Genomic DNA, 21,932 nt, shown 5'->3' on the forward strand with positions numbered 1-21,932 from the left:
TTGACATACATTCTGGAAAGGGAGCGGGATGGAGTAAATTTCTGACCATTTATGGGAAGGGGCTGAGTTCAGATCAGAGCTTGTGAAGACACACAAACTTACAAGACAAACACGACTTGTAACGTAGTACTAAATTGATTTACATTTGCCAGGACTCCTTTTGTGAATTTCAGACAAGCGTAAATGGAGGTAGTCGGCTGCCACAAAGTAAGTTAAAGCCATAAAAAAAAAAAAATGCAAATGAGGCCCACTGCGTAGAGAAAGAAACAAGAGGTCTGATTTCAAGCCATTATCTGCCCATTTCCATTTTTTAGGAAGACAAATGCTTGCCCCAAGCCTATTAAAAAAAATCTGCATTGGCTTGAATGGAAAAGGACCAACCTTTCCTTGGCACCTCGAAACAGCTTGCACTACACATGTCACCTGAGGTACCCATATGGATGCTGCTACTAGGCGGGTAGAAGAAGAAAGCATTGGAAGTCAGTAACTGATGCCAATCATCTTTTCCAGCCTCGAGTAGTAGGTACCTAAGCAACAATGGTCACCACTGGTACATGGGAACAAGTCTTATTTCATCGCATTCAGCACGGCTCTTATTGCGAAGAGATTGTGGCATGGATGCTCAGTGATTACTGTCTAAAGTAGTTAGGCTTTGACGGCATGAAACATTTACTGCAGAAGAAATTGCAACAAATTTTCTCTATCTGATATTTAAAATCATGCTATGTTATCATGAAAAGGAAAGGAAGAGATCCCAAATAGCCATCCACAGGTAAGATGAAAGGCTAAGGAATTTAAAAAAAAAACACGCCCAGCATGTTTTAAAGGAATATGCATTGACCGTCAGTTAACATGGTGCTCAGCAAATTTAAGTTAATTAGGCAATGTAAAGGAATACCTATTTACCATGCAATACTAATAAACACAAAGTAGTTCTCAACAGTTTTTCTTCAACAGTCACCTCAAAAACATCTTTAACTTTTCAAAGAAAGCTGCTGTTAACTTTTTAGATTGCACCTATTCATTTTAGTCAAACATATTGCAAACCAAAACCTGCCCCTCAAGAAGTGTTCTTTAACCATTGCTTATCGCCAGTTCTAAGGATGGTAATCAATGGTGGATGCTATGAGGTCATAAGAAGAAAGACACAAAGGGGTTTCTGACCTGGGCATACATTTGCTCATATTGCGCCATGAAAATCCTGTTACAGCTCGAGGATGGGCCAAGTAAACAAAGGAGAACGAAGGTGGAGAGGTTTTCTTTTCTTGAATTTCCTGGGTCAGAATAGCAGACTTCCAACTGGTAAGAGGATACCACACCTTTAAGAGGCAATCATCCTAGAAAGAGAAAAAAAAATACTCAAGATATAAAAAAAAGCTTTTAGGCATATTATTCAATAATGTAATAAAAATGAACCAATCAACAATCAAGTAAGGAAGATTTCGTCAATAAACAATCAAGTAAGGCGATTCCATCAAACCATTACAAAAAGTAAATAAGATCCAATTATTCACAGGCCTGTTTGAGTTTCTACGTACATGGTTGGTCCTAACTGCTTTAGTGTAGGCGCTAATTTCGTTGGATACTAGAAATGACACCGAAAACAGCATCTCATTTTGCCGTGACAAACGCTTTTAGGGGTTTCAGAGAGATAATTGCTTATGAAATAATGAAACTCGGAGGCTAAATATTCTACAAGATTTTGCCTCCTTTATATGTTCATGTGACGTCAAGAACGGACCTTCGGGAAGTAAAACATGGTAAAATCATGTGCATGTGTCACATAATAAGCCGAATGACAATCCTGAATAGTCAAAAAGCAGTTTTCAAATCCGAATCAAAATACAGATTAGTAAAACAACTTCTGAACAAAATTGAATTGTTCAAGTTGGGAGGATGTGAAATTACACTCTGTAAATAACATATCAGAAATATGGGTCTGTATCAAACATTTGTTTCAGACTAGAGTATATTGAGAGTGATCTAGAAAAGCACAATATTTTACCAGATCGCAGAGAACCACCAGAATAGTGCTCAGTGAATACATGTTATGGATTTTCCATTTTACAGCAGGGGAAACGAGCAAGAAGTAACTGAGGTATAATAATAAGGTCCTTGCCCAGGTGGTACTGTAACCTTCAGCATAACTGATCATACAATTCAATATCTATTTTGAAACATTCTCTAGAAATAACCTATCTGCTTATTTTTGTACTAGATACGCTGAAAATCATGAATACAATAGGCAAGCAGCAGGGAGAGAATGATTCTTAATGGCTCAGCCTATGAGATGGGTAGAGATACATGAGCTGGGAAAATCTGTACTGGTGACGGATGAGGTGCTTCAAAATGAAATTTATAAATAGATTATATTTGAAATTTTAAAACTGGATGCGATTCCTTATCCTCTGTCCATAACTTTAGGTTCGTTTTCTGGTCTTTTCCATTTTGTACTTCAATTTCAGGTATAGGAATGGAATGCCTTTTTCGGTTGCATTGGCCACCTAAGATTGGGGATTTTTTAGTACAGGTTAGCATGACATGTTGCTGTCAACTCACTAATAGAAGATGCAGTAGGGTCTGGAGAGGCAGCCAGTGTAAGTGAGGTGAAAGGTTAGGCCTTAATATTTGTGTAGCTCTTTCATGAATTAATCAATGGCATGTGGAGAGCTAGAGGATAGCCATAGTGGAGTTGTGAGACCAGAAAGTCACACACTGCTTCGCCACAGATTGTAAAGGACCAATGCCTGGACTGGGTGCACGACGCCTGAATCAAGCAAGAAAAGTTTTATTCTATAATGACAGACGATAATACCAGATTTAGACGTAATTATGGTCATGTACATTTAGACGGCAACCCTTTGTGTCAGACTGAAACAAAATTCATATTATATTTGAGTGTAGCAGAAACACTTCTTCTGCAGCAGTAGAGCTTAAAACTGCAAGTGGAGCCAACATCTGCGATTATGCAAAAAAAAAAATTGTATTTCAAGACTGCATTCAAATTAGGAGCTATGTTAAAAACGTTTATTGTTTTAGGTTGTTTAAATAACCCTTTTGTGACTTTATAAACGTAGTCTCTACACAAGTCTTCATGGTGAACCAAGAAACATAATGCCCTAAAAATCATGTCATTTTTTGAATTAAAAGCAATTTTAAACAGTGATTTAGGACAAATTATGGTCTAAAAATCTAAAGAGATCCAATTAAAAACTCCAAACAACAACAAAAATTAACAGAACTAGTGTGCTGCAATTATTCTACCCAATGAGGGAAGAACTACTAAATATACGGTTTCTTTTTGATGCACTTTACAGCAAGTATTAAAATAAAATGTGAATTGCTTAGTTACAGAGGTCACATGAAACAAACACTTGACTTGGATAGGCTTCTATATTCTTACCTTTCCAGCTGTGGCAAAGTATTCGCCATCAGGGGACCATTCAATCAAATGAACCGAAACAGCAGTCCTGTGTGAAAACCATACAGTTTTGCATGAGCTTATAGACATTGATTTTGTAATAACAATGCTGGTCTCCCAAATCGTATCTTACAACCTCAGAGTTCAAGAAAGACTACGTTGTTTTAAGGAGGATTCGAGAAATGTAACTTCTCATGACCATTTGGTGAGGGGGGGGAGGGAGAATCAGGCCAAACATGCAAGGAGGTCAATCCCGAATGCTGGTATTAGGAGACACCTTGGGGTTATCAGCACCAGTAGCACCTCACGAGTCTACTTCCTCCTGCTTCTGTTCTCGTATTCACCACTATTGCCTCTGAAAGAACGTGAACTTACTTGCATTGCCAGATGCAGTTCCAGTCATTTAAAACTTGATGGAATCGATCAGGTCTTCCTTCTGACACAATATCTTCCTCGTCTTCTTCAGGAATATCACTTGTTGGAGGAGCCCAAAGTTGTAAACAATCAGTTGCTGTCAATAGCTGGTTGCCTGTCAGCACAGTAAGGAATAATTACAAATAGATAACTGCATGAGTATAGTAGGCAATTCAACACGTGGAGTATCCATTGACTGAGCAGTACTTAATGGATAACACATAACCATTACAATATTTAAACAGGTAAATCATCACCATTAACCATAATGCAAATCAAAAAATAAATAAAATGGTTAATATATTGGAGGCCTTAAAGAGTTCTGCCACTAAGTTAAAGATTTTTGTCATGATTAAACATTCTATTACATCCTAGGGAAGTGATCACACATGTCGGAAAATCAGATGTGCACGGTTATGAGCATTAGAAGAAAATCCGTAACCACCATCTACAAGTCACACTAGTCTGGACTCTGGAATATTGGAAACTGATGTACCTCTGAGATTCAGAATGACCAGGAGCCAGTGTAAAGAAATGTGTTTGAACCATTTTGATGCAGCATTCTGACAATAGGGTAAGTTGTATGTTTGTTTGGAATCCGGTGAAAAGTCATAAGAAAAAGGAAATCAGTTTGGACTCCCACAGTGCGCCCTCGGACTAACTAGACGCATCACAACACCTGCCTAAGTAGATACTCAGAAATTGGAGCCCCTGACAATATTCCCTCCCTACCAACCTCTTTACCCTTTCCCCTTCCTGCCCACCTATGGCTGCCTCTCCCTGCCATATGGTCACAAGATAGGGTACCATAGGTGCTGCGTACTGTAACTATCCCCTCCCAGTCTGACCACCCCACATCACTATTAGGACTGCTCGCAAACTTTGTATTGTAAAAGCCCACCCCAGATCCCTTAGGTCATAACACGGCTCACAGTTTGGCTAAGTTATCGTGTTCATGCCCCAAGCATTATACAGATATCATATTTATGTGTGCATGGATAAAGGTCTGAATTGTACAATGCTGGTACTCTGCCGTAATTGCTGTACTGTTCACCCTGTTCACTGTATTGAATAATACAAAATATCAATGCAGATGGTTTATAAAAAAAAAAAAGTATTTCTGGAATTGACTACCATGAGAACTGTCCAAAACAGAGGACGTTGCAATGCAATCAAAGAGTAAATATAATAGAATAGTAGGTTATTTCTTTGTGAATGCAAAAATTCTCATCAAAATTTGTGTGGTAAAACAATTTCTTGCCGGACAATTTTCTTAGTCAGTTCCTCCATATGCAGTGGCACAATAGTGATCTGCAGGCACAACTACTAGATGGTACTTCTGAGATTGAGGTGAACAGGATGGTACTGTTGATGATGGATTCTTCTGTAAATGCGTAATCAGCCATAACTCTTGAAAACAAACGGGAGATCGCTGTAATGGATATATATAGATATATATATATATATATATATATATTTATATATTATCTACTGGCGGTCGCCAGAAGATAGTTATAGTTAGGACCGTGTTTCCATAGGAAATCCGCAACATTCTATTTGGAATAACTTTGGCGCCGGTCGACGAATCCTCGCGAAATTTTCAAAACTAATGGGGCGCTACGCTCCGCTCCTACCCTGAAAGTCTCGGGGGGATTCGTCAAGCGGGGGCTGAGAAAAAAGGGGGGAAAAAAACACGTTTTCCCCATGCATTTTCCCATAGGACCTTTAGTCCGAGCTACAGCCCGAACGGCTGAACAGAATTCCTTGAAATTTGGCAGAGAGGTAGTCCTCAGGTCAAGGATGTGCCTTTTGTAGGTCTGGTGTAAATCTGTTCAGTAGGTCCTGAGAAAATAGCATTTAAATCAATATATATATCTGTAAGCGCGCTCCGTGCGCTTACCGTAAGCTTACCGTACGCGTACGGTGCCGTGCGCGAGCTCAATTCTGATTGGTGGTTACACGACTGTAAACATTCGAATCGGTCGAAATCAGGAAGTGTCGGCCGCCATTTTCTGTCTCTCGCACTGAGAAACAAAGGTGGGGAACGTGAAAAGGGGGCAACGAAGAGAGTTGCAGACCCCCTAGTGTTTGTCAGGGGGTCCAAGAAGGACCCAAAAGTACGAAAAATACATTTAATAATTTTTTTTTAAAATCGCGGAGTGCGCGTACGGTAAGCTTACCGTACGCGCACGGCAAAAAAAAATAAAAAAAAAAATAAAGAAGTAACAATCACATTTATTAAATAAATTAAAGGACCCACAAGGGAGAAAAAAAACAAATGTTACTGTGTAAAAAATGGCGAGGCACGCAGGGCATGGACTGCGCAACGTGGGCGCTCGGTGCGCGAAGCGCACCGTGCGCGCAGGGTGTGCGCACAGTGAAAAACCAGAAAAAAAAATAAAAAATAAATACATAACTTAGCATTTAAAAAAACTTACAAATTCACTGAAAAAACCATAGGTTTCACACACGTTATAGTTAGGAATTATCATTTACAAAACCTTGCAAATTCACTTAAAAAACCATAGGTTTCACACATGTTATAGTTAGCTGTACATTTCACTCGTAAAAAACCAATGAAATTCCACGTTATAGTTAGATCAGGTAACTATAACTTGCGCGACCGCAATCCACAATGTGTAATTTCAGATGTCATCATTGATGTCATGAGTGATGTCACTGACCATGTCATGAGTGATGTAATATGTGACGTCATCAGCAGTTTATTGTGGGCGCGCAAGTTATAGTTACCTGATCTAACTATAACGTGGAATTTCATTGGACATTTCCCTCGTAAAAAAACAATGAAATTCCCCCGTTATAGTTAGTGCAGGCAACTATAACTTACGCGACCGCAATCCTCTGCTGATGACGTCAGATATTACATCACTGATTACATATGTGTCTTTCTGAAAAATAAATATTTGTAATATATGTATAGCTAAAGATTAATGGAAGAAGACATGGGTAAATAGGTGTCTAAATACAGTGATGTAATATCTGACGTCATCAGCAGAGGATTGCGGTCGCGTGAGTTATAGTTGCCTGCACCAACTATAACGGGGGAATTTCATTGTTTTTTTACGAGGGAAATGTCCAGCTAACTAGAACATGTGTGAAACCTATGGTTTTTTAAGTGAATATATATATATATATATTATCTACTGGCGGTCGCCAGTAGATAGTTATAGTTAGGACCGTGTTTCCATAGGAAATCCGCAACATTCTATTTGGAATAACTTTGGCGCCGGTTGACGAATCCTCGCGAAATCTTCAAAATAGGTGGGGCGCTCCGCTCCGACCCTGAAAGTTTCGGGGGGATTCGTCAAGCGGGGGCAGAGAAAAAAGGGGGGTCCCAAAACGCATCTTCCCCATGCAATTTTCCATAGGGACCTTTAGTCCAAGGTACAGCCCGAACGGCTGAACAGAATTACTTGAAATTTGGCAGAGAGGTAGTCCTCAGGTCAGGGAAGTGCCTTTTGCAGGTCTGGTGTTAATCTGTTCAGTAGTTCCTGAGAAAATCAAAAGTAAAATCATATATATATGTGGGCGGAACCTAACCACACATCTCATCCTGAGATCTGATTATCTGTCAGCACTTCATCCAAGAAGTGTTGGCAGCCATCTTGGGACCAATTTACATGATAGCACCTCATTAAAAAGCATTGCAGTTAATAGAAGGTTTTAAGACTTTAGTTACATTATAAATCATTTGTTGATGGTACCATACTCATTTTAGGAATTGTGGTATGTTCTAAGGTGATTTCACCATGTGAAAAAGCCTTCTGCTGGGATATCATGATTGAGAGAAAAATATTTTCTCATGCTTTTCCCACAGAGGTTTGGAAGGTGATCTATAAGCTAAACTGAGAGCTTATTTTCTGTAAATTCACATTATCTTTCTCAGTCATGTGAGAATGAAGTCTGACATTCTCAGTAAAACATGTACATCCAACAAGGGCAGAGACTGTCAGTTGATTCCTTTGTGTTCTACTGCAGCTTCCCAGAGTGTTCCAAAGAACAACTACAGCGCTAACAGTCCTACTTATGATAAACATATGGCACACCTGAAGCCATCTTGCTTGGATTAAAGTGGTAACTCTTAAAACATTTAATTTAAAAAGGAACAAAATGAGGGGGTTCATTTTTCCATAAAAAGTATGATTAGTGCTGCAGAAAGAAAAATTAGGGCATCTTTTGAGTGACTTCTCAAATCCTCTTCTATTTCATTACAAAATTCTGACATGCAGACTGAAACATGCTCTTTCAATACCAGCAGCAGTTTTCCCTGGTGAGCAGTAGCTTTACTACAGTGATCTAATGAGCAAAAATAGTGCTAACATTCTGAATTTATGGCAAATGTGTGACACATCTGAATGCCTTCTTGATGGAATCAAAGTAAAAAACTTAAAGTATTTCCTACTGAGGAGACTGCAGTAAATGAGGAAATTAGGAAACTTCATAACAAATAAGTCTCCCAAGATGGCCACCAGAGACAAAAGAGCCCAAATGTAGCCCAAATAACACCTAGATGTAGCCCAAGTATAGCCCAATGACAGAATGTCCCAGAGTGTTCTTAAAAACAACTAGAGCACTTACTGTCTCCATTATGACAAAAGTATGGCACACCTGAAGCCATCTTGATTGGAATAAACTGGTAACACTTAAAACATTTAATTTAAAAAGGAACACAATGAGGGGGTTCATTTTGCCATGGAAATTATGATTAATGCTGAAGAAAGAAAATGAGGGCACATTTTGAGTGACTTCTCAAATCCTCTTCTATTTCATTAAAACATTCTAACATGCAGACTGAAACATGCACTTTTAATACCAGGAGCAGACTTCCATGGTGAACAGTAGTTTTACTACAGTGATCTAATGAGCAACTAGAGTGCTAACATTCAGAATTTATGGCAAATGTGTGACATATCTGAATACCTTCATGATGGAATCAAAGTAAAAAACTGAATGCATTTCCTACTGAGGAGACTGCAGTAAATGAGGAAATTAGGAACCTTCAAAAACAAATAAATCTCCCAAGATGGCCACCGGAGACAAAAGAGCCCAAATGTAGCCCAAAATCACCCAGATGTAGCCCAAATATAGCCCAATGACAGAAGTGTGCAAAACACTTATTATTTTGTGTTTTTCAGTGTTATATAGTGCAGACTCGTCAGGTATTGGAGTGCTTTACATGAGCATTGGTTACATCACACAAGAACAAATTCATTTTGGTTGTAGACATGGGGAGACTAAGTGATTTGACCAGAATCACAGAATGTCGAGCTGAAGCAGAAACTCCAACCTGGTTCCCCAGTTGCAAAGTCTGCAGTTCTGGAAGTAACACCACATCCTCTCCCCTAAGTGCAACATTTAATCAAGTGGTCAACTGGATAAAAAAACAAAGATAACAAATAATTTAAAAGTGCTTTGTCGCTATTTGAAAACTCAGAAAATATGTCCTTATTTTAGTCTTTTAGAGCACTAACCATAATTGTGATGCCAATAAGACCCTCTCATATATGTAATTTCTAAAGGAAATGCTCTAGGTATTACAGTTTTGATTACATCAAGATGACGTCAGGCGTTCCACACTTTTGTAATAAATATAGAATGTTAGCAATCTAGTTGTTCATTAGGATACTGTTGGGAGGCAGAGGCCAGGGGCACGGACTCTGAAAATTGAAGGCAGGTAGGAGGGTGCAAAGGCAACAATTTAACCACACTGAGCAGGCAGGAAGGGCCGTGGCAGCACAACAGACTATGGAGGGCAGTGGAAAGGGGGGCAGGGGCAACAAACCAACAATACAGGACTTGCAAGAGAGGCTGTGGCAATGTAATAGACCATTGTGGGCAGAAGGAAGAGGCAATGGTAGTACAACCATACATGCCAACAGACCCGATTCAGCCAGGAAATGTCCAATGTTTTTAAGCTCAAATGGGCTTTATTTGATCTGTCTCCTGTCTACAATCTCCTCTTTTTCAATGTAACTCAAAGGGGAAAATCAATACCCCAAGTTTTTTTTCAAAATCTCCCTCTTACCAAGTTCAAAATGTTCGCAAGTATGGTACATTGGATCATGGAAGGAAATGGGGTAGGGACATGGACTTGGATAACAGAGGACAGGAGGGACATGGAGAGGTGCACCAAACTGACCCTGCAAAGCAGGCATCAGGGTTTGCAGCAGCACAATACACCACACAGGGCATGCGGGACGGGAGTGCAGTACAACAATCCATAGAAAGCAAGAGGGAGGGGACAGGACCATGCACATGGACAACAGAGAACAGAGGGGCAAGAGGCAATGGTAGCTAGCTGACCATAATGGACAGACAGGAGAGAAAGCTGCAGCATAACAGACCATAAAGGGCAGGAGGGACGGATCAGGGGCATTACAATGGAACAGACAAGCCAGGAGGGAGGGAGTAGGGGTCTGCACATGTAAACAAAGGGCTGGGTGCAAGGGGGCAGGGCAGGAGCAGCAAGATAGCCATGGAGGTCAGGCAGGATGGGCACTAGAAGCAAGACACACCACGAAGAGCAACACTGAGACTGTGATGGCATACACACAGACCATGGAGGGAAGGTGGGAGGGGGTCAGGGGCAGCTGACTGACCACACAGGGAAGGTGGGAGGGGCCATGGCAGCACAGAAGACCATGCATGGCAAGTGGGAGGGTTAGTGGCAGCACAATGGCTATGATGAGCAAGAAGGAGGGTGCAGGGGCATGCACAAAGGACGATGGAGGATAGAAGGGAGGGTCAGGACCTGTGCACAGACAAGAAAGTTCAGGGGAGGGGGTCTCACAACAGACCGCACGGGGCAGGCAGGAGGAGCAGTTGCAGCACAACAGACCAGGGAGGGCAGAAGGGTGTGGCAGTACAATGGACCATGTAGGACAGGAGGAAGAGGATAGGGGCATGGCATGTGGACAGGCAGGGTGGAGGTGGCAGGGACAGGTTACAGTCATCTGACAATGCTAGGCAGGTGGGAGGGGAGTGGCAGCTCAACAGAACACTCAGAGAAGATAGGAGTGGCAGGTCCATGGGACATGGTGGGCAAAAAGGATGGAGCAGGGGCATGCACAAAGACATCGGAGGGCAGGGGGAAGGAGAATAGGGGCAGCAAGCTAAGCACCGAGTTTAAGCAGGAGGTCAATGATGGGGCATAGAATTGGGCAATGGAGGGCAGGAGGAGTGGACTGGTACATCATACTAAATTGAGGGCAGTGGCAGCACATCAGACCATGCATGGCAGGAGGGAGGAGGCTAGTCCATGGATTCACACAACAAAGGATAGGGAGGAGGGGGATGGGGCAGCAAGCTAACTGTTCAGAGAAGGCGGGTATTAGGAACTTTATTGTTTTTAAAACGTGTGTCTGTGCGAACTACTTAAAATATGAACAAGTATGCAGCATAATCTCACTTTTATTCAGGAAGAAGAGGACGTTTGTGACTGTGACTCCGGGCTCACTTGGCAGAAACACCCCTGACCCTCCACCCCCTATTGCAAAATGTGATGCCCGTGAAAAGGGTAGGTGAACACAGTGTTATATAGAACATAGTCCTGGGAGCACGATTGAAAATGAAAACTAGATATAGTGTATGGTATAAACTATGCACCAAAAAGTGTGATATAAGATGAACCGGCGTGAAATATAATATGCAATACATTGTGCGCAATTACAGATTCATTGGAGAGCACGAGATAGCACAGGCACTAGCGCGTGCTATGCGATATGCGCCTTGGAGTGTAATATGCACAGGGCAGTGTTGCGTAACCTAACTAGTCTCTAAAGTTGTAATATAAAATATGTGCTGGGGAGTGTAACGTTGCATATGCACTGTGACAAAGATATGGATCCCAGATTGTAATATGTATGGCATAGCACTGTGCGTTATAACATAGGCATCGAGGAAGGCACGTTAGATGGGGCAATATAACCCGTGCGAAGACAAGTGTGGCATGACATATTCACGGGGTGGTGTTACAGTGCACATGGGCTAGAGAGTGTCATAGCATATGCACTAGCTAGTGGAATACAACACAGAGGTGTGTGGCACTCAGCAGGCAATGGTGGATGTAACACAGCATTGGGCTCTGCCAGGAGCGCGCTGTGACTCTCAAGTGATGTTCGTCCCCTTTCCAGAGAGTAAAATAAAAAGTATTACACATCCGGCAGTGGATGTGTGTTTTATTAACCGTGAGGAAGTTTCTTGCATAGTTTTGGTCGAATTTTTGTCGAATCCCCTTTGAATGGCTTGGTGTGCATGTGTATTAAATGTGCCCGTCAATAGCTACCCATGTTTGTATAAATAAACGACAAGGGTGTCTACCGGGATTAGGCACGGTAGGGCATCAGACATGTCAGAGCTTCACTAGTGGTGTAAATACATTCCACGTGGATTCATTGTATGCATAGTCGCCTTTTAATGAATATCACGCAAATCGTCATGGTGATAGGTACGTACGGTTTGTCCAGCATGTCCTAGGTGTGTTTATAAATATATATTTTTTAAAAATAATAAGCAGTGGCCGGCCCTGGGGATTAGGGTCAAAAAAATATAATTAGGAGACAGGCCCTGGGGGATGGGGTCATCAGGGCCAATAAATTAGAATAAGAAGGGGAACCACACAGCCCCCTGGCGAATTGTAAGTTGGGGAATTAATTCCTCTTCAATACTGAGGGTCCCTGAGGGCCAACTAGCCCAACAGGCATCTCCAGTATGCGCCAGGGAGCTGCGCTGCAGACAGGTGTTCTGAGGCCAAGCCCCTTTTTACACCTCTCTGCAACGCAGCTCTGTGGCGCTTACTGGAGGTACCTAGTGGTCTAGTTTGACCCTAGGGACCCTTAGGATTCAAGGGGACTTCATCTCTCAACTCAGAACAGCCACAGGGCGAGTTTACACAGTGGTGAAGGGAGGGGACGGGGCCTGAGGTGATGTGTGCAAACACGCACTATGGCACGTTTTAAATTGGGGATATAATTTCCCTTCAATACTGAGGGCCCCTGGGGGCTAACTAGCCCACCAAGTGCTTCCAGTAAGCGCCACTGAGCTGCATTGCAGAGAGGTGGTCCAGGCCGTGCCACTTTTTACACCTCTCTGCTTTGCAGCTCTGTGGCACTTACTGGAGGTACCTAGGGGCCTAGTTGGACCCTAGGGACCCTCAGGATTCAAATGAACGTAATCTCCCAACTAAAATCGGACACAGGGCGTGTTTGCACAGTGGTGAAGGGAGGGGACGGGGCCTGAGTTAACGTGTGCAAAAACGCCCTGTGGCCTGTTTTAAGAGGTAGTTTTTAATCCCCGTGCCCTATTATATACTAGGGGCTTACAGAGGAGGTCATGCTAATCACAGGGGGACCCCAACGCATAATGTTCCCTAGTGTATGTAGGTGTTTTCACTGTATTCTAAGTGTCTTTTAACATAGCACTGGCTCTAGGACTGGTTAGTCAGACTCAGTTACCACCAGTATCCGTCTGAAAAAGTTGAGGGTACAGGATGATTTTGCAACAAGGCTTCTTTCTGCTCTTCTTTTTGTTCTTTCTGCACGTTATCCTTCTTCCTGCACTTTTCTTCGTCTTTGAGGACTTCTTTTGCTTCTTTCTGCACTTCTTTTTTTTTCTTTCTGTGCATTTTTTCTTCTTTCTTCACATGTCCTATCTCTGTAGGCATAGTTAGAAATTAGCATTTAAAAAACCTTTGAAATTAACAGAAAAAACCATAGGTTTCAGGCACGTTATAGTTAGGAATTAGCATTTAAAAAACCTCAGAAATTCACTGAAAAAACCATAGGTTTCAGGGGTGTTATAGTTAGCTGGACTTTTCACTTGTACAAAACCATTGAAATTCCCCCGTTATAGTTAGTTCAGCTAACTATAACTCGCGCGCCCGCAATGCACTGCTGATGATGTCACATATTACATCAGTCATGACATGGTCAGTGACATCACTCATGACATCACTGATGACATCTCAAATGACATCACTGATGACATCATCCTTGTGATAGAGTGGCAGACCTCCTCTCACCCTAATATAACCTTTGATACACACATTCAAAAATAGAGACTAAAATTTTCAAAACAATGGACATACCAATACCAGTTACAACAACCTCTTCAGGAATTCTAAGATCCACATACACATCCACTCATTCACCAACAGTCCTATACAGTCACTCATACATGTACTCACTCATCATATGTACTCATACACCTATACATCCTGTTACACAATGCCACTCATCCATAGAGTTACTCACACACATAGTCACTCATGCTAATAAAGAATCAAACATACATTTACTTGCATATACAGTTATACACACACCACCACTCTTACTTCTACGGAAACTTACACATACTTAGTCTTTTAAACAATCACTTATAGAAACACATACTTATTCATACAGGAACTCTTTCAATCTCTCACTCTCACATATACTCACTTATATACACCAATAGTCACATATACTAGTTTAAAACATATGTAGTTACTCATAAAGACACTATTGAGACAGGCATTCACTCACTAACACACCCATACACACACTCATCCACCCATACAGTCCTGCACACATGCTGTCTTCAACACATACAAACAGTGAGTCACTCATTCATGCACCTATGCACTACGTAATACCCCCCACCGAACCATGCAGACACTCAGACTGATACTCAAAAAACCAACTAATAACCTATTAGACACCCATATAGCTACTCACCAACCCATGCAGCCACTTATACACAAAGTGAGAGACTGATAGATATTTACATATTTAAACGTTACTCACTAAGCCATGTATTCACTATGATACACTTAATCAGTCAGTTACACAATCAATTTTTCAAAAACAAATCATCCATTTAGACACTTATATACCCATTTATTCTTCCATCGACCTTGAGATATACATATATAAAACATATTTAATTTTCAGAAAAACACACATTCACTGGATGATGTCATCAGTGATGTCATCAGTGATGTCATCAGTGATGTCATGAGTGATGTCACTGACTATGTCATGAGTGATGTAATATGTGACGTCATCAGCAGTGCATTGCGGGCGCGCGAGTTATAGTTAGCTGAACTAACTATAACGGGGGAATTTCAATGGTTTTGTACAAGTGAAAAGTCCAGCTAACTATAACACCCCTGAAACCTATGGTTTTTTCAGTGAATTTCTGAGGTTTTTTAAATGCTAATTCCTAACTATAACGTGCCTGAAACCTATGATTTTTTCTGTGAATATATATATATATATATATATATATATATTCACTGAAAAAACCATAAGTTTCACACACGTTATAGTCAGGAATTAGCATTTAAAAAAACCTTGCAAATTCACTTAAAAAACCATAGGTTTCACACATGTTATAGTTAGCTGTACATTTCACTCGTAAAAAATTCCACGTTATAGTTAGATCAGGTAACTATAACTTGCGCGCCCACAATAAACTGCTGATGACGTCACATATTACATCACTCATGACATGGTCAGTGACATCACTCATCACATCAATGATGACATCTGAAATAACACATTGTGGATTGCGGTCGCGCAAGTTATAGTTACCTGATCTAACTATAACGTGGAATTTCATTGGTTTTTTACGAGTGAAATGTACAGCTAACTATAACATGTGTGAAACCTATGGTTTTTTAAGTGAATTTGCAAGGTTTTTTAAATGCTAATTCCTAACTATAACGTGTGTGAAACCTATGGTTTTTTCAGTGAATTTGGACGGTTTTTTAAATGCTAAGTTATGTATTTATTTTTTATTTTTTTTTCTGGTTTTTCACCGTGCGCACACCCTGCGCCTCGCCTTTTTTTACACAGTAACAATTTTTTTTTTCTCCCTTGCGGGTCCTTCAATTTATTTAATAAATGTGATTGTTATTTCGTTTTTTTTTTTGCCGTGCGCGTACGGTAAGCTTACCGTACGCGCACTCCGCGATTTTTTTTAAAAATTATTAAATGTATTTTTCGTACTTTTTGGTCCTTCGTGGACCCCCTGAAAAACGCTATGGGGTCTGCAACTCTCTTCGTTGCCTCCTTTTCACGTTATCCACCTTTGTTTTTCAGTGCGAGAGACAGAAAATGGCGGCCGACACTTCCTGATTTCGTCCGATTCGAATGTTTACAGTCATGTGACAACCAATCAGATTTGAGCTCGCGCACGGCACCGTACGCGTACGGTAAGCTTACCGTAAGTGCACGGAGCGCGCTTACAAATATATATATTGATTTAAATGCTATTTTCTCAGGACCTACTGAACAGATTTACACCAGACCTGCAAAAGGCACATCTCTGACCTGAGGACTACCTCTCTGCCAAATTTCAAGTAATTCTGTTCAGCCGTTCGGGCTGTAGCTCGGACTAAAGGTCCTATGGGAAAATGCATGGGGAAAACGCGTTTTGGGACCCCCCCCCTTTTTTCTCAGCCCCCGCTTGACGAATCCCCCCGAGACTTTCAGGGTAGGAGCGGAGCGCCCCACCTATTTTGAAAATTTCGCGAGGATTCGTCAACCGGCGCCAAAGTTATTCTAAATAGAATGTTGCGGATTTCCTATGGAAACACGGTCCTAACTATAACTATCTACTGGCGACCGCCAGTAGATAATATATATATATATATATATATATATATATATATATAGAATTCACTGAAAAAAACCATAGGTTTCACACATGTTATAGTTAGCTGGACATTTTACTGATAAAAAACCAATGAAATTCCCCTGTTATAGTGAGTGCAGGCAACTATAACTCACGCGACCGCAATCCTCTGCTGATGCTAATACTGTATTTAGACAATTATTTGCCCATGTCTTCTTCCATTAAATTTTAGCTATACATATATTACAAATATTTTTTTTTCATAAAGACACATATGTCATCAGCAGAGGATTGCGGTCGCGTGAGTTATAGTTGCCTGCACTAACTATAACGGGGGAATTTCATTGGTTTTTTATCAGTAAAATGTCCAGCTAACTATAACATGTGTGAAACCTATGGTTTTTTCAGTGAATTTGCAAGGTTTTTTAAATGCTATTTCCTAACTATAACGTGTGTGAAACCTATGGTTTTTTCAGTGAATTTGTACGGTTTTTTAAATGCTAAGTTACTTTACGCCATTTGTGGCGTGCGTGCCCACTTAACGCAGTTCGTTCCGTGCGTGCACGGTGCGCTTCGTGCACCGTGCGCGCACAGTGAGCACGCGGTGAGCTTCGCGCACCGCGCGCCCACTTTACGCAGTTAGTGCCGTGCACGCATAGTGGGCACGCGGTGCGCTACGCGCACCGCGTGCCCACGTTACGCTGGATGGACCATGTACGCACGATGCGCTTCGCGCACCGTGCGCACATGGAGGACATATTTCGCGCATCGTTGCGAAAGGAAATCTTTTGAATTTTTGTATTATATGCACAAATATATCATGCACAAATTTGCACACGGGGTGTGGACAGTGTGAATATTTTTTTTTTTAATTAATAATTTTTACGGTACGCGTACGGTAAGAGTAATCGGCGATTTTTTACAAAAATTTAAAATTGATTTGTTGGCCTTGGGGGTTCGTTGGGGATACCTTCATCAAGGCTATGTGGTTAGGAGCTGTCTAAACAGCCCCTTTACATGTTTTTTCCCTTTGTTATTCCTCCGCCCCTCAGATTGCGAGAGAGAAAATGGCGGCTGCCGCTTCCTGGTTTCGACCTATTCGAATGTTTACTAAGATCTAACAGCCAATCAGAATCGCGCTCGCGCACGTCACCGTACGCGTACGGTAGGCGCACAGTAAGCGCACCGTAAGCTGGCTCAGATATATATATTGATTTAAATGCTATTTTCTCAGGAACTACTGAACAGATTTACACCAGACCTACAAAAGGCACTTCCTTGACCTGAGGACTACCTCTCTGCCAAATTTCAAGTAACTCTGTTCAGCCGTTCGGGCTGTAGCTGTGTCTAAAGGTCCTATGGAAAAATGCATGGGAAAAACGAGTTTTGGGACCCCCTTTTTTTCTCCGAATCCCCCCGAGACTTTCAGGGTAGGAGCGGAGCGTAGCGCCCCACCTATTTTGAAAATTTCGCGAGGATTCGTCGACCGGCGCCAAAGTTATTCCAAATAGAATGTTGCGGATTTCCTATGGAAACAGGGTCCTAACTATAACTACCTACTGGCGACCGCCAGTAGGTAATATATATATATATATATATATATATATATATATATATATATATATATATATCCATATCCATCCAGCAAGGGTTTGCGTGCGGGTGTAAAACACATAAATTCCACAGAACACTCTCCAACCTCAATGAAGATGTGCACTATAATGCCAGGCGGTGGCTCAGTGGACTAAGACATCCTAACCAGGGATCGGTGTCTGAATATTCAGTTGGGTAATAAACATCTTATTTCAGCGCCAAGAGACCCAAGACTTGAGTTAACATTCATTTTACAAATACAAGATATGTTATATTCGAAGAAGCTACACATACTGTGTTAGTTTACACTTTTAAACACAATAAAATTAAAATAAAATGCAGATTAGAATCAAATAGTGCTGTAAATGAAAAAATACCTGTTGGATCCCATGCTAAGTTGTAAGTCACAGAACTGAGAAAAAATTGCCCTGTTCTCAGCCATTGGTATTTCAGTTGCTGTAGGGTAAAAACAAGACAGTAAATTGCACACAAAAACACACATTTAATTTAATGCCTAGTCCATGCATGCTTGTCCATGCATGCTTGATCCGCCCAGAGAGCAAAGTCATACCAAATACATAGCAACATTTATGTTAAATTACTTGGTGGGGGTCTTTGTTAAAATTAAACTGTGCCTAAAATAGTCAGTCATACAACTAAATGACATTATAGCAGCAATGTAAAACAGCAATGCTGTCTAAATAGATTGTAGATATTCATAGTCAAAGATGAAAGCCATCCTTTCCACCAATGTGATCTCGTACTTGTATATCAAACAACTCTACAGATGACAGCTAGAAAGACCAACCTTGGTCCCTTCTTTCAGACTAAACTAAGTGACGATTCAAAAGATTTAACATAGTACAGATACACAATACTAGCTCAATAGTAATATTGAGGGACTTTAAGACACAGGAGTGAATGACTCGTACATTTATTCCCTGGAGATTAAGGTACACAAACTCCTTACCCTTCCATCGCACTTGGTTCTGAACCCTGTTTTATAAAGTTCTGGGTGAAATTACCTATTGATTGCTGTGGCTCATACTTTCTTATCATTCACAGCTTGTATGCTTATTTCTGTGGTTTAAGAATTAATGGCACTGGCTGCAGCATAACTGAATTAAGTTCGGCAAGACACACAGTACCTAATTAGATATTCTAGAGGCTACATGAATACATGGTCATGGTAACCAATTTTGACCATTTTTACTTTTTACAGCAAGATTGTTGCATTGGCCCAAGCTGCAGTGATTCTTCTACACACTTATAACATCTGTGCTGTCGGTATTCTTCTGCAGACCCAACTCCTGCAGGGCAGAAAATAGCATTAACAAAAGAAAATTGGCAGGATCCATGGATCGGCACCCCCCCGCCCCCCCAAAAAAATTTAATAAATGAAGCGCGTATTTCCGCAATTCTTTCATTATCCGCCATGCCCTGGGGAATTTTTTTTTAATAATGGAGGGGGTGCACACTGTGCCCTTTCCTGGGGATGAATATAGCCACAGGGACCACCACCTCGCTGGGGCGTCTTGAATTATAATTGAGGGGCCTCTTGGACCCGTCCAACCCCTGGGACGGCCAACTCCCCAGGGCTTAATTAGAAAAATATGGGTGGGGGCCACGCAAATCCCCCCTGCCTGCAACCTTTACATGGAGGGTGGTGGCTGCGTCCCACCCCCCCCAGCCCCGACAACTACCACCTCCCTGGAACTTTAAATTTACATTATGCAGGAGGGCTGTGCTGACCACCCCCCCCTGCTGCCCCAGGGATCACCACATTGTGGCCAGGCCCCAAAGAAAGGGGTACCAGGAGCCAAAAAAATAAAACAAAGGACTGGAGGGCTGGCCCCGGGGGTGGGGTCCCCAGGGCCTAAATCGGCCCAGGCCCTCCTTTCTTTAATTTTAAAAGATTTTTTTTTTTTTAAAGAGGAAACGGCCCCAGGGATCGTATCCCCAGGGCTATAATCGGTCCAGGGAAACAGAGGGGGGGGGAGGGGAGGGGGGCGCGGCTCCCCTCCACATTCTAAAAATGCGGGGTCCCCGTAGACAAGTACGGCACAGGGAATTCCTTAATAATAAAAAAAATGTTGCCGGTATGATGGCAGAGGCCCGCCTCCATTTCCGCACCACTCTGCAACCCCGCCTTTTGGCACAATGCTTTTTGGGGGATGAAGCCCCCTTGGCTGCTGAGGGTCCTTAGGGGCCAACAGGACCACCTGTTACCTCCAGTAAGTTCCAAACAGCGGGATTGCTGAGAGGTGGTCCGAGGTCACTCCCGCTTTGTCCACCAATCTGCAAACGTGCCTCTCGGAGCACTGCTGGTGGGGGGTGATGACGTCCTCTTGCCTCCTGAGGGCCTCAGGACAAAAGTGGACTTCTCCCAACCTGTAGTGCACCAGGATGTGCGTTTACAGAGTGGTGGAGAAAGGGGCGTGGCCTCCAGGAACCTCTTAGCACTCCCACTGTGTGAGCCTTAGTGGATGTAACAGGAGGGGTAGTTGGCCCCCAAGGACCCTCTGAAGCCAAGAGGACTTCATGCCCCAACAATCAGTGCACCAGGAGGCAAGTTTGCAGAGTGGTGGAGAAAGGGGATGGGTCTCCAAGCAATAAGGCTGCGTGGGACTTACTGGCGGTAACATGAGGAGTTGTGCCCCCCCCCCTCCTCCAAGGATATCCTTCTGGGCCAGCTAACCCTCATGTTACCTTCAGTATGTCCCACACTGCGGGATTGCTGAGAGGTCTTTGTGGGACCCCTCCCCTTTTTCTACCATTCTGCAAACACGCCTCCTGGTGCACTACTAGTTGGGGGATGAAGTCCCCTTAGCTTCTGATGGTCCTTGGGAACGAACAACCCCTCCTGTTACCTCTAGTAAGTTCCACACAGCGGGATTGCTAAGAGGTCTTCGGAGGCCACACACCCTTTCTCCAACCACTCTACAAACGTGTCTACTGCCACACTACTTGGGAAATTAAGTCCTCTTGGATGGTGAGGAAACTTGGGGACAAGAAGCCCTCACTGTACTTTGTGTGTGTCCTACACAGCAGGATTCCTGAGAGGTCTTCATGGACCGTCCCCTTTCTCCACCACTCTGCAAATGCCATTACTACTTAAAAATCATAGAAATTCACTGAAAAAAAACGAAGATTACAGGAACGTTATAGATAAGAAAAGGTCTTTTTTTTTTTAAACCTAGAAATTCACAACAAAAAAAAACAAAGGTTACAGGGACTTTGTAGTTATGTGCCGGTTTCAATCATACAAAACCAGTGAAATTTAGCAGCACTAGTTAGCTGAGCTAACTATAACTCGGGCCCCCGCAATGCACTCCTAAAGTCATTTGAGATGTCATCAGTGAGGTCACTGACCATGTCATGAGTGATGTAATATATGAGGTCATAAGCAGTGCATTGCGGGGGCGCAAGTTATAGTTAGTTTGGCTAATTACAACTGCTGAATTTCACTGGTTTTGTAGGAGTGAAACCTGAGCCCAACTAGAACGTCCCTGTAACCTTTGCTTTTTTCAGTGAAAATATATATATTATCCTTTCTGTAAATAATACATTGTATTGTGTATAATAGATTGCATATATATTATATGCTTTATAGCCTTTTGGTACTGGGTCCAAGGACATATGCTCCTGTAGGTAAGTGCCTCTATTGGGCATGATTAGCTGCCACTTTTTTGCCTGAAAAATGATGTAATTTTGACTCTAAGTGCACATGGCCCCTGCCAACCTGTGCCAGAAGCTCTTTTTCTAGACTGTACATTTTGTTTCTCAATTGCCACAACTTCAGTGCCCCTTGCAAGTCCATAGGAAATGGCCCCCCTTGTACCCAGGGCACTGGCACGGAAGAGGGACC

The 21,932-nt window shown here is 42.1% G+C and overlaps 1 protein-coding gene across 3 annotated transcripts in view; it reads right to left on the reverse strand.

Annotated features, from left to right (window-relative positions):
- Positions 1-21,932, reverse strand: part of DMXL2 (Dmx like 2) — a 2,034,639-nt gene that overhangs the window by 1,877,018 nt on the left and 135,689 nt on the right. For all 3 annotated transcript variants that reach the window (XM_085644194.1, XM_085644192.1, XM_085644193.1), the window contains exons 4-7: positions 18,442-18,520; positions 3,797-3,950; positions 3,404-3,470; positions 1,165-1,337 (exon numbers count right to left, since the gene is read on the reverse strand). In XM_085644194.1, the coding sequence (XP_085500320.1) occupies positions 1,165-1,337; positions 3,404-3,470; positions 3,797-3,950; positions 18,442-18,520 (473 nt within the window). The remainder of the gene's footprint in view (positions 1-1,164; positions 1,338-3,403; positions 3,471-3,796; positions 3,951-18,441; positions 18,521-21,932) is intronic.

Source organism: Triturus cristatus, chromosome 3_1 (assembly GCF_964204655.1).
Source record: "Triturus cristatus chromosome 3_1, aTriCri1.1, whole genome shotgun sequence".
In the NCBI taxonomy this organism is placed as follows: Eukaryota; Metazoa; Chordata; class Amphibia; order Caudata; family Salamandridae; genus Triturus; species Triturus cristatus.